We start from the raw sequence: 14,425 nt of genomic DNA, 5'->3' as shown, positions 1-14,425 counted from the left end.
GTTGAAAACTCTGACCGATTTTGCCTTTCTTTGGCCTCAACAGTTAGACATAATACCTGAGATGCCGTAAACCTTGTGCGCAACTGACGTCTCATGTTAAAAACGGCTCAAAATAATGACTTTTTAACCTTATGTATCTGAATAGCATTCGGAACTATGAGAATCCATGACGTACACTCACAAGGTTGTTGAAAACTCTGACCGATTTTGCCTTTCTTTGGCCTCAACAGTTAGACATAATACCTGAGATGCCGTAAACCTTGTGCGCAACTGACGTCTCATGTTAAAAACGGCTCAAAATAATGACTTTTTAACCTTATGTATCTGAATAGCATTCGGAACTATGAGAATCAGAGAGGATTCAACAGTACACTATCCAAACGGTAAGTGTGATACTTACTCTTTATTGCTCTGTCACATGGACTTTTGCAACTGGCAACAAGAGGTTGTGCAATTGGGGAAATTGAAATTATTTCCTATTTATTTGCAGAGATAAATGTCTATGTTCAGCTTGGTCGTGACGCAATTTCGTTTCTCGATAAACAGCCGCTCGGGACAGGCACGGATGCCTTGATGTCAAAAATGAAGAAGCTGGTAGTTTTTCTTTGACGCACAAGAAGAATATTTAAAATTTGAATGACCCGTTGTATTGTGATCTCTTCGAAATTGGTCATTTTCAACGGTGTACCTCAAAGCCTCGACCACTACGTGTTAATAGCACTATTTCCACGTGATTTAATTTTATTGTTTCATTCATATTTTAATCCGTTTGTCATGAGCCATTTCTGAAGTATTTGGAATATAGGTGGTTAAAGAACTCCAAACTATTTGTATGGTAAGTTGAAATCCAGGGATCTTTTCCAGTGATCCTGGTTAACACCGCAATATCGCTCATGGATTCTCCGAGGATTTTGAGAGTGGTGACATTTTTTCAATAAAAATCAAGCCTAAGGAAGAAACGCATCTGCGGGCTATAAATCTGTTAACCAGAAGCAACTGAACTTCTGATTTATGACAACATCCACATCTATTTAGCTAACACATTTCCCGAAAGAGTCGTTCCAACAGACTCCAGTCTTTATCTTTTATTGTGATCTCCAAAAATCGTTCGACAGTTCACTTTGACCCCGAAAAATAAGTGAGAACACTGAGACGACGACAAGCCCAAACGTGAACAATCTCAGTAAAATGCCAGTCCAGTCTTCTTCGGAAAGGTCCCGTTTGTGCATGTAGCTGGCTGAGCCATGGTAAACATATAGTATGCACACTTTCCTTGTTTTTTTTCTCTGCAGTTAGTTATGTTTCCATAAATCTCCCTGAAGCAAATTCAGGCACTTCGTGAATGAAGTGAACTGGGAAGTCCAAAGTCCAAGGCATCATGTGACCGGCGGATAGATGATTGTTTGCCTCTAGGCGCACTGCCACGATTTACAACTATTCAGCACTTACAAACGAGGACGGCCTTGTTAGAATTGACGAAATAAGATTATGTTATTTGATGCGTGATATCATATTTTGGGACTCGTAGCTCGCGTGATCTGCGGACCTTATGGAAGTTATGTTTCATAAATCTCCCTGAAGCAAATTCAGGCACTTCGTGAATGAAGTGAACTGGGAAGTCCAAAGTCCAAGGCATCATGTGACCGGCGGATAGATGATTGTTTGCCTCTAGGCGCACTGCCACGATTTACAACTATTCAGCACTTACAAACGAGGACGGCCTTGTTAGAATTGACGAAATAAGATTATGTTATTTGATGCGTGATATCATATTTTGGGACTCGTAGCTCGCGTGATCTGCGGACCTTATGGAGAAGAGAGTAACTGTAAACCAAATAAACCTCGTTCAGCCGGCCTGGTCACAAGCACAGTAGTTAAGGTATAAAAAGTTTATTCTTCTTGGTAGACTTCTGATATTTTCAGCACACATTCATTAGTAAATAGATGAAAAGTGAGCTTCAGTCGGTTAAGAAACGAACTTACCGATTAGAAAGTCAGTGGTTCGAACCCAACCATGACATCTCCATTGATCCTCTCTAGGCTTGGGCAAATTAGCGGTGTATCAACGCCCGTGCTTCTTTCAGCTGGATGCCAACAGCTGAAAGTTGATGTTAAGAAGCTTTGCATGCTAGGATCTCTGAACATGTCCAGTAAAGTAGATGTCAAGGAAACAGTCCCAGATGGTTCAAGTCTAACTCCGAGCTTTATGTGGGCATGGACTGAACGTAAACAACCAGTAGGCGTATTCTGCCAAAATTATAATCCTCCGTCAGAGTGCAGCCTGATAGCTTGAACATCCCCTCCTTGCACGTGATTGGGCTGTCAAAGAGAATCCATCCGGTGGCGTCTGTTTGGTTGGATAGAAAAACTCTATTTCGGAGTGTCTAGAGAATCGACCTTTAATTTCGAAGTTCCCGTCACCGGTTTACCATAATTGCAAGTAAAAGCTAGTTTACTGGAGTCAAACAGCTGAGCACCATTGGGACGTCTGGAAGCAGACTGTCTTCGCACAACCCGATATCGTTTAAAGACTTAATCCTTTCCCGAGACAAACATGGTTGAGTTGTTCTCCGGGAACTACTTCTACAGACAATTCTCCTTTAAAACAAACTGTCTTCATGATAATGCGGTGTACTACCACTGGTTCGTGTCACTTTTTGGAGTGCTCACCAAACGGGGCAACCTGTTGTTTTGTTTAGGACTGATTTGGTAGGCCTCGATCAAACGTGGTCGATTTTGTAGAGTTCTATACACTTACATCATGAGTGTGATCCCATATAAACATAATCCGGCACTGACTAAAATTAGACGTCTGGAGTTAAAGTGGAGGAGTCACCTAAAAGCTTTCAGTTTACCCAGTTTCCATCGCTGACAGCAGAATGCTAAGCCAGCTGCCTTGACGGGAATGTAAATTTTTCATGCGCAGTAGAAATTTGTATTGCTCTACTGTCACACAGATGCCAAAAATAAATCAGAACAGACCAGAAAAGGCGTTCATCTGATGGGCTCAGTTGAGGGGGAACTTATCTGAGTTGACTGGTAACGGTTTTCAGCGTTTGTTACTGAAACATTGACAGACTGCTCATTGGGCACATACATGGCTCTGCTGGGCGCACTTTATGTTCCTAGCGAAGGTCGCACATGGTACTGAAACGTCAGGTTGCAAAAAGCCCACTACTGACCAGACTTCAAAGCCTTATCTTATGACAAGTTTCAAGACGTTGCCCAGGCTCAGGAGAGGTAAAACAATTTCACACAACAGCTCACCAAGTTTCTCTTAGTTTGTAAAGATTCTGCAAATCACTTGTTCTCTCTATCTGGCTTTGTATCTTAATAACCAAAATTTGTGCGCTTTCATTGATTTCGCTCAAGCTGACTTCAAAACTGGTTGGTAAAGGCCGGCATGTTAGCACGGTCTTCCAAGGTTTCCTTACTCATGATTACTGGAAGGTGGTCCACTTCCGCGCATCATTCCTGACAATACTTCCAACAGCAGAAATGGCGTTCCCTGAAGAGTGGAAGCTTAGGATGCAGGGAGTTATCGATTCCTTAACTATAGCAGATGGCTGTGGGTCGAATTTTCAACTGCCAGTAGTTCCCTATCAACGTGAGTGCCAAAATCTTTTTAGTCTTTCCCGTCTTTAAGCAGGTCAGCTGAATTTCTTAGAAGCTGTTCAATGATGCAACAGGCCCCAATCAAAGTTGATTCATTTTTATTTTGAAACCCCAATCTGATAGAATCACAAGTCGGTGCATTTATACCAGACTTTCCTCAAATTCTCAGGAGGGGACTGGATTAATCAACATAATTTGTTACTATTTTTGTGCGGTGTGAAGCTTCTAAGGTTGTGCGTTTAGAACAATCTGTTAGGATCATATATCGTTCAGTGCTTACTGCGTTTTTATTCAGGCCTACAGTGGGAGCTGTACAAGTGTCCACCATCAAAAGTACGTGAACCACCTCAAGGAGTCTTAAGGTATAAATAGTGTGCATACTACCTCGATGCATGTTATTTAAAGATCACCAAATACATAAGCATATTTATCAGTACGGATCTTAAGAAACGTTCATTCTCTGAAATCAACTTGGCGGAGCACTTATGCCTGTGGGTTGCTACTTGTCGAATATGAAGCAAATGAACAACCCTCCTGCGCGAAGCAGGACAGCAGAATACTGAATTTGTAGAGCCCAAATTCACGAGGATTACGTTGAGAGCTTCCAAAAAACGACGCGGATAAGTCCCGGTGCAGTCTCTTGAAGAGATCAATTTTATCGCCCAACTTTTTTACACGATAAGTACGGTGACCAAATCCACTGTTTATCGCCAGAGAACAGTAAAGGGTAACAGACTGATGGATTACTGTCTTATTAACGGGCATAGCGTCTTCCAAATTTACACTGTCGCAGGGAATACCTATAGAATGACTAACTTTCTGGGTAAGATGATATGCCCTTAGCGAACTTGAACAACTGGCCACTTATTTGAAAAACACTATCGCAGACTACCTTTCCGATGCTACACATACCACCGGAAAATAAATCGACAGTGCCTGGAGAAAAAACTGACCTGGTCTCTATGCCAGTTGATTGTTTTTCAAACACCTTCTTGTTCATGTTCTTTTTGATGCTGCCAGGAGTCTCCCGCTCACATTCCCGGATATTTTTTTATCTCCATAGTTTGTAGTATTCATCTACAGTCTATGTTAATCCACCTAGGATGACAATTATAGATGCGCCCATTTTGTTTAAGATATTTTTTATTCCATGATAATACTTATTAGCATTACTGTTAACCTGAACATAGAGTTGAGGGACAAGTTAGGATGTGTAGCGAATTCCATTTGGAGCGTGGAACAACACCAAAGAGGGCAGTAATTCCTGACAATGTGATGGACGGCGTCTATTCTACCCAGACGTGTATATACCTTATTCATATTGAAATCACTGATGGTCACAAAGAGTTTGGAGCATGTCCGTACAGCGCATACCAAAATCCCCTTTCATGAAACGGTATGAGTTCAATTTTTTTCACTATCCCAGCCTAGAATGTTCCCTCAGATTTAAGGTGTGCGCGAACAAATTTAAGTTATCCAATCAAACAGGTTATTCAGGCGACCAATCAAAAAGAACAAAAAGCAAGAATAAAGTTGTCCAGTCACAAAGGTGGAACTGAACTGTTGACGTCAAGGCGCCCAACGAACCAAGCAAATACAAGGAACTGTGATGACAACATAGCTCGGATGCCAAGCTGCCAAAGCAAGTTACGCGAATACCACCTCGGGAGCAACCAACCAACTATATGAGCTTAATTAGAGGACAACCTTATTCACTCAACTCCGCAGTGTCGATGCCATCCCGATTGGCGATGAAGCGTTCACAATCCAACTGCCAGGCTCGGTGAAGAGACCAACAACCAAGCAGTGCACCAGAGCAATCTATAACAAGCAACGTCGCCAAATTGGGGGCAGGAAGATGAGGTCATCGAAGCTTGACGACTGCCGGAAAGTTGGTGACTTATCTAAAGTACCCGGAAAATTGATCGAAGATGATCGTGGATGATCATCTGTAGCACAATAAAACCACTAGCTGCGGAAGAATAAAAAATTCGCACAATGAATTAGCTTTCTATATGAGAATTTGTCACTCACATGCAACCACCTTGGTGTGAATTCTGTGATTGAAAAACAAATGGCGCTATATCCTAGGTATGAGTTAATCATACTGCTGAGTAGCCGCTTGTACTCAGGTGAAGTGTTCAAAAGACTAACCGGAAGGTCGTGGATTCTCGACTCCTCATCGGAGTTTCCTCAGATTGTTGATGATTTCCAGTAAGGATGAAGCAGTTTCCTGGCTTCTCAGTGTAGATTGGGTTCACTCACAATGCAAAATCTCAATTGAGTATTCCCAAGTCTTCTCACACTACAAATCTGAGTGAGAACAGTTGATATATTCTGTCTAGCAAACACCGATAATTACTACTGTTTGGGGGGTATTCGATACGTTTAGAATGCCGAACTTTCACGAAAAAGTCAGTTGGTGTAGATAAACAGTCACCTTTTTTACAAATCCAGGAACGTCTATGTCCATACTGTATGCCGCACTGAACCGCACAAACCCAACTCACCAAGGTTGATCCTTAAAATTTCGAACCAAAACCAATTTGAAGTGCACCCAGTTTGGTCGGGAAAGATTGCTGTGTGAAAATTCCACCTATGAACAATGCATTAAGAAGTATCTGTGTATGTTGTAAAAATGTAAATGAATCATAATAAATTTATCCCTCAGATGATCCGGAGAGTCTAAGTGAGTTTCTCTAACCTGTTTGACTAGTCCATCTACAAATTACAGGCAGTTCACACAATAAACGTTGGACGATAAGAATAACCACATGATTTTTGCTGGAACTGCATGCTTCAGGTTCATGGTTCATGATATCAGGTGATGCTGTACCATCTCAACACATGTACACATGCTCGACACTGCAGCTGTCGGATCTACTGAAGGCTCATCTTCATCTTAGCAAATTCTGTTGTTAGATTACTGTAGGTTAGCAAAACAATTTTCAACAACATTCCGACTTCCTACTGAGCAAACTGCCAAAGACCAATGAGTAGTGCCTCTATGGTTCCAGCACTCCTAAAAGTCCCTTGACCAGAAATGTATGGACACATGATACGGATTTTTTTGGGAGTGATGGTTATGGGACAGCCATGAGAGGAATTGGTGGAAAAACAGCAGGGCAAAAACCAGTGAATAAATCGCTGCGGTATCAAAAGAAAGCGTTACAGCAATCATAAGGAAACCCGGCTGGGCAGCCACGAGGCAATAATAAAACATTAATTACAAAGCTCAACGACCGGACAGAACGAATTTCCCCCATACCAGATATCTCAGACACCCCAAGTGGACCAGTTAACATACAAAGTAGATAAGCAATAAAATAGAAAAAAAGTCTATCATAACCCAACAAAGGTACTGGAAAAGCTGAGAATCTACAAGTTCTGTCTTTTGGATTGCACAATTCCAAGCTGGACACTGATTTCCTGTGTACGGTACGTTTAGCTGTTGCGCCTTTTCGGTGCCTAGCTGCCGTGCCACACGAGGGAGGCACGAGGGCTGAGAAACTGTCACGTTGCCCAAGCCTAGACAGGGGAAGTCGAGAGGCAGAGGTCGGGTTCGAACCACGGCCCTTCCGGTCAGCAAATTCGCGCTCCAACCACTTGGTCCAACTTGCCCTGTGTACGGTACGAGAAACCCTATCATAGTTCATGTTCACAACACTACAGATTTGGGGATGAGTAACGGAGAAAACGCACATCTGGCTAGTGGGTGAACCTAATTCGATACGTTACCGGCCAAACCTGTTGTTAATCGATAGTCTCAAGATCATAAAAGATTGTGGAATGCTCATACATCTATCCAAACCTTGTTAGTAAGATCCGGCCAACTGAATGTCAAACCGACGTTTGTGAAAAAAATGGAATTGCAATCTTCAGGTGAACAAACAGAGACTAAAGTGAAATAAGCTATCGAGCATATAATAGGAGCCACAAAAATACACACGCTAGTAAAACGAAGTGCACTTTTATGGTCAGTAGTCTTATTTTTATGTGCATTTCATTTGCGTTGGTACTTCTGAGGGTTTCGTCTACTATTACAAGACTGTACCACGTAACCCTAGATTTGACGATGTGAATTGAGCTACTGCGTGAACAGAACATAACAGTATAGACGTTATAAACTGTCCACAATATTGCTAAAAACGCCCCGACAGCCTACGATCGATTATGCTCTTCTTGGTGTTCACCACGTAGGCGCAGTCGCTGACTTTTCCTCAACCTTCTGGTTTACTCTCACCGGAATTGGATACATTTGGCCAATTATATGCGAATTAGATCTGCACGGTAGACTCAACTTAATTTCAGCTTGATCTTACGTTCATGGTGTGTTACGTTTGTACAATGTATCACGATATGTCGAATATCTCACCACCTGAAACACGGAGCGGTCTGGTTCAGTACATTTATTTGAAGAACATCATCAGCGAAAGACTCTGGTGGGTTCCAGGTGACTCTTCCATCACAATCAAATTGGTATCATTCAAGGAATGCAATACAGCGCTATCTCTCGGGTAACATCATTTGTTAAACCTCATCCCAGAAAAGACCAAGTGGACTCTCCCATTTATTACTGTTGGAAGCTCAGGTAGCCCAAATGGTTTTTTGTTACTTCACAAAGCTAAGCGACTTTATTGTAAAAGTTTCATACCCAATTGAGATGAAATCATCAGTGCGCTGTTAGGAAGTAGGGTGTAGCCATGAGTCAGAGGTATGCGCTGAGTAGGGCTGTGTGTGTGTGCTATTCGGAGGTGGCCTTTGATCACCATTGGCTACTCAGTTGGGCGCTCCTATTTGTCCTGTGTTTCGATCTTCCGATGCCCACGTAACCCCTAACCTTGGCCTGCCTTTTCTCGCCCTGCTGTCGGTGTTGTAATGATCTTTCTCCTTGACTTCTCTGAGATCTACTCTGTTACCTTTGTTCATGTAACTCTGAGGCGTTCCATGTTTCGTGGTTTGTTGTTCCGATGCTCGGTAGTCGACAGCCGATAGCCCACGAGTTCCTCGGATGGAATATTTGTCCTCTGTTTGTAGTGGTTCTTAAGCTGAATCTAGTTAAACCCTGATCCGGCTAATCGACGGATTCAAGCTGATTAGAAAAAGTTGGGAATGTATTTTGTTCAGTGGTCGATGTGCCGATGAAAATTTCAACCGCCCTGAAACAGGTTGGGCAATTATTTTTGTTTAAAAGTTATTAGCTAGATATTTTGAATGAATTAGATATTGTTTGCAAAGGTCTCATTCAGGACTGGCATAGTGTATCTGGAAAAGTCATGGTCCAGATACTGAGACACCCGGCTATAGTATTTTCCAACACTATATCGATTTAAACAGATTCCGTAACTTGAATGCTGCATCGTTCGACTCTTGGACATGTATGAACGTTTTTGACAGTATCTGAACCAGTTGTGCTCAAAAAAACAGAGGCAACAACGATCAACTAATTTACTGTTGCCACCCAGCAGAAGCTGAACACTTCCGCCTCAGTCGGGAAGTCGGAATTTAGCTCACCTGTGTTAGGCCAAATGACCCCCTAACTTTTTCTCAGAGATGGGATCAGAGATTGGTGGGAGTGACAAAGTGGCTTATCATCACAATGAGCACATTCGCAAATCGATTTTAAGAATACCAGTTCTCCGAATGACCGAATTTCAGACGTAAGTTTTCTTGACAAGGATAACATATCGAAATTTTAAAATGAGATACGATTCTTTTTCAGGGTTACAAGTGGATATTAGGGTTGGCGACTTCGGGCCGGATAAATGGCCTACGCTGGGGGAATGTGATGTGGTAAGTTAATGTGAGAAGTAAGGCTTGTTTTGAATTGTCGGTTTAGCTGATCCGTGTTTGTAAATAAGTTGCGTTCAGATACACTCACATGCTGCCCCTGTAGATAACTAAAACTACGCGACTTCCTATGGTATGTGGATTTTCACTTTTTGCCGGGTTTCCAAGATGGTTTTATAAGTAGTGTGCCTTTTAAAATGCAACTTCAGATGCCGTTAGGTTGAGTAGGAGCCACAGCTACTCTCGCCAGCAGGCTGCTAATTTCCGGATTCACTGACGGCCGTAAATTACTTGGAGGTTGCTACAACATTCAGAGATAAGGCCTTTATGATCTCAGAGGACGCCAATCTATTGCAAATTGACATAAACATCGTGGAGTGTCTTTTAGATCTATTAGGTTTTCAAGAAAACTATAGGGTTTATTTTTGTCTTGAGTATGCAGTGAACTCAAAAACCTCCCCCATTATAGTTTAATTAGTGCTTCTGTGGTCTTTTGCATGTGTACCTGTATGAACCCACATCCTATTTTATTAGAATCATCCTTTGTCCCTGGAGGTCGTTCAAATTAGATGGAGCACCTTGTAACTGCGTTGAGAGAATCAGTTTCGTAGTAAGGATTGCTTTTGGTGAATAAACATACTGTCTTCTGCAAGTTGGTGGCTTGCTTCTCAATTCATTCAGATTCACCTAGCAAAGTTTTAAGATTTAGGTTAATTTAGAGGAGAAAGAGGAGGAGGAAATTCTGAATGCGTACCAGAGCTCACACAGATTTAAGGATGAGAAAGATTTATTCGACTAAATTTCGAGCCCGCAAATTCTCGTTTCCTTACCGGGCAGATGTTCCGTGATTTGAAACTGGGGTTCACATTCAGGATTTTTTAAACTCCCATCGCTCCTGTCTCTTGAGTATCTAGGAGGTATAGATGTCCGACGCATTGGGGAAATCACACAAGGGCCTCACCAAAGGCGTTGACCACCTTCAGCTGTTGATCCTCTCAGCAAAGGTAGTGTGCACTCAAGTGCACATGTATAATGTGGGAAGCGTCAGGGGTGGCTTTCGCCCGGCAATTGAGAGCCGCAAACTGGAGTTCCGTTTACACATGGCCAACATAAACCTAATCTCTCCTGGACTAGAAAGATCATCTTTGTTTTTATGCGTAAATTTACACCATTACAGACAGCGATTTAGGATCGCCCATCACCTGAAAATGCCAAACCTCAACCCATAGACAGTGAAAGTGCGGTAAACACAAGATGCAAGGCGGGGGGGGGGGCTAAAGGCCACAGTGTACGAGAGGTCAGCCGACACTGGGGCAGTTTTGAACTACTCGCTGCCCATCCGAAGTCGGTATCCACGAGTATTGCCTCATCAATGTTTAGGCGTGTAAGGGCCCTGTGTACAGAAGAAGAAGAAGAAGAAGAAGAAGAAGAAGAAGAAGAAGCTGATCGGACAGCTGCCCAAATTGAAGTAAAGAACAAACTTCCAGGTATTGGATATCCAGCTAGCTTGATTAGGCGTTGATTACGAAGGGTGTTGGTACCGATAGCGAACTTAACAGGGAATGGATCAGGACCGCTGTTATTCCATATAACCCAGGGCATCGGAGGTCATTCGAAGTATTCTAAACACGGCTAACATAAACGTAGCTTTTCAGAGAGGGAACACTCTGCGCTCTGCGCTGGTGTAATTGAAAGATCGCCCCAGGCAAACAGAACCAGGGACTGTCTACAAAACTAAGTGAAACGACTGCACCAAGATCTATATAGGACAGACGTCCAGGGAACTACACATCAGAATCCGAGCGCATAGTAGAAAAATAAACTGGCTACCGAGAAACGCAGATGAATATCGAACGTTACTGGAAGACTAGGCAACTGCGGAACGTGCACTGGACACTGGCGCGGGACACAAAATAGATTTGTAAAATGTTGAGGGTTTGAGGCAAGGACTGCGGTTCACGTCACAGAGACTGATAACCGAGGCGGTAGAAATCGCCAAGCATCCCAGTGTTAACAGAATAGAAGGCGTGGAACTGGCAGGTGTGTGAAGAACGGTCTTGAGTCACTCGGACTAACACATGTTGGTGTGCGATTATCAGAGGGAAGAGTATTCAGTACAGAGCGCAGTGTCCCCCTCTGGAAAGCTATGTTTATGTTAGCCGTGTTTAGAATACTTCGAATGACCTCCGATGCCCTGGGTTATATGGAATAACAGCGGTCCTGATCCATTCCCTGTTAAGTTCGCTATCGGTACCAACACCCTTCGTAATCAACGCCTAATCAAGCTAGCTGAGCTGGATATACCTCGAAGTTTGTTGTTTACTTAAAGGGACCAAATTTCGATGGCCATAGAACAGAAACACTTCGCTAGTGAGGAAAATAAAATAAAACAAAGTTTTCAGCATAGATTCATTGTGTGGATGCATTAAGGGTGAAAAACGAACTTCCTTCCGCTGAGTGCTTGTTGGTTGATTGGCGCCACTCGGATGTGTATGGACAGATATTCCATCATTTTAATATGTTCTTCATAATCCCCACGAACTAAAAGCCGCCTACTCTCAAAGAAAAGTTACCGTTCAGATGAGCTTTCAAAATTAAAATCCGTCATTCTAGAAGTCTACTAGCACCGGAAAGCGTGGCGAATCGAAGAATGATGAATTGATGTTCTCTCTTGGTACGAGTTGGGCGCACTAGTGGCCGAATGGTATTATATATATTCAACAACCGGTCGCGGGGATTCGTGAGTTGTGAATAGTAGATGATTCCGAACAAGGACAAAACGATTGTACAATTAGTCTCGTTTTTTCAGCATAAGCTCACCTGCAAAATGATAACTTGAGTAAATTATCCATATCGAAATGCTCTCGTTCCTTGGATAATCCATCATAAGTAAAATTATCGCCGAGCTGCTTTCACCAGATCACTATGGGGACATGTGATATATCTGATGTAGAAATTCTACTGGAGAGGACTTGAATAACAAGGCTAATGTTTACATATGTGCTAACACTCTCGCAACTTTCAAAATCTGCAGACATCAGTGATCTCTAGAGTATCTCTAAATAAATGCACCTAAAACTAATGGAAGCGCCCATACTCTCCCTCCTCCGCTCACATCTTACGCGAATGCCTATCTTTCTTCTTTTCAGTTGGCTCACGTGATACATTCTATCACTTCGGATTCTTATGAGTGTTATCCTCACAGCCGAAAGATTGCACCCAACGATGACCTTTATGTTCGCATCAAATTAAAATTTTCCAAGCATGCAATTTCTACTTTCGAAAACGGCAAGTATTCGGAATTGGAGTTTGTCAGATTGTTGAAGAAGAGACGGAGTAACATGGCCTTTTCTGTCTACACCTATGACGACAAAGCTACAGAAGGTAGGTTTTTTTTAAACTCGTAGGAGTGAAGCAGCGGTTACAAGTGGTGGGGAGAAATTTGCACAAAATATTTGGAATTATTTGCTGGTCTTAGTCAACTGAGGTCAAAAGTGTTAAAAAAAACACCGCTCAGCAAATCTGGTCAACTATTGCTTGAACTGGATACTCGAGAAAAGTTGGTTTTCTGGTACAGCATTCCATTTTTGTTAATTATTGCCAGATTAACCTCTTGATCATCAATAAAGTTTCGATTTTGCCCCGAGTTTTGCGGTTTGATTTCAAGTTGTCTGAGTCAGACATTCCAGCACCTTTTGTTCTTCACCGTAAATGACCTTTACGAAACTACCTGTGTCAAATAAAACGCGTTTGTTTCGCTTCTAAGTGAGTTCCACCTCACAACAAGCTATCAGCGGCTTCATTCATCCAAGTTTTTCTCAAAGGGGCCTGTCTTTGGGCTTGAACCATGAAGGAACAATTTAGTCACGGTTACAGCTTGAAAAAACCAAGTCTATAAGACTCCGAATAGCTGTCTAATGAGAAGGACATCTTTATAGAGCTTCTGAGATCCAACGTTTTGTTTTTCGATGGATGGTAACTTTGTCTCCTTGATTGGCTTGACTTGTACCAAGCATCCATTGGCCTATTCGCAAGGAGTGGGGCTTAGTGCACCTATCCGGACGAAAGTACCTTCTTTAATTCAAGTTTAGAACTGATACAACTACCGATTAGACCAATTTATCTGCAGTCCCAATCGGCTCATCCTCGGGTTTGAGATTCGGGCTCACTCCCACCCAGACTGACAACAGCATTCTAGATTTCGCAAGTGTAAAATGTGGAGTTGCTTAGACTATTTAACATTTTCAGCATAACCTTGGCATCAGATTTAAGATTGGCTATGCCGTCTACCTACTTGGTGTCTGTGAGCGAATTCCTTGGAGGAATTTCTATACCACGTGCACTAGAGGCCAGAAGTGAGATTTCCATGTACAGAAAAGGTGGAAGAGGATAGTCTCACTTGATACCACTGCTTACAATGAAGTCAGGTGATCGTTTTTTGTACAACTTTACGTGTCCAGTTGATTAGATATGTAGTTCATCAAAGAGGGCTAAGACTACCATTGTTGGTTGCTGGAAGCAATGTTGCTGTTCCAGGATCTGTTTGGTGGATGTACAGCTAATTCATGTTAACTTCTTGCAGCTCGGCAGTGGCTTGCCGATGTCTTATCAAACCAAAAGAGCCCACACACATTCCAACACCCGTTTTGACCAGAGCAGAAGCCTGTCACTAAAAAAACATCGTCCAGCCTTGTCACAGCAACTTTCTACGTCACAAATCTGTAAATGAGGGATGAATCGCTGGCAACTCCAGTGACCAAGTTGGATTATTGTAACTTAATTTGCTACTTCTCTGGAGACTATCTGGAAAGGTCACCATAATCCAAGTCCTATTCTGTTATATAAACAAATTAGGCTTCTTGAATCACAAACTTCGACAGAGATTGATTGACATATGTGCTGAAATCACGTAAGAATGTTGAGCTTCTGTCAATATATACAATTGGTAAAGACTCGAAGTTTGTTGTTTACTTAAAGGGACCAAATTTCGATGGCCATAGAACAGAAACACTTCGCTAGT

At 42.4% G+C, this 14,425-nt stretch overlaps 1 protein-coding gene across 1 annotated transcript; it reads left to right on the top strand.

Moving 5' to 3' along the window:
* Positions 1 to 343: 343 nt before the first annotated feature.
* Positions 344 to 10,927, top strand: T265_05587 (hypothetical protein; the record flags this gene model as incomplete). The annotated part of the gene is made up of 7 exons (XM_009170639.1): positions 344 to 383; positions 491 to 594; positions 3,373 to 3,607; positions 5,344 to 5,398; positions 7,148 to 7,326; positions 9,338 to 9,408; positions 10,667 to 10,927. 7 exons carry the CDS (start codon positions 344 to 346, stop codon positions 10,925 to 10,927), a joined length of 945 nt encoding a protein of 314 aa, XP_009168903.1.
* Between the last annotated feature and the right edge of the window lie 3,498 nt (positions 10,928 to 14,425).

The sequence above is a fragment of the Opisthorchis viverrini genome, assembly GCF_000715545.1.
Source record: "Opisthorchis viverrini unplaced genomic scaffold opera_v5_107, whole genome shotgun sequence".
Taxonomy (NCBI): domain Eukaryota; kingdom Metazoa; phylum Platyhelminthes; class Trematoda; order Opisthorchiida; family Opisthorchiidae; genus Opisthorchis; species Opisthorchis viverrini.
Note: the sequence above shows the minus strand (reverse complement) of the source record. Positions and strands in the feature narration are given on the sequence as shown.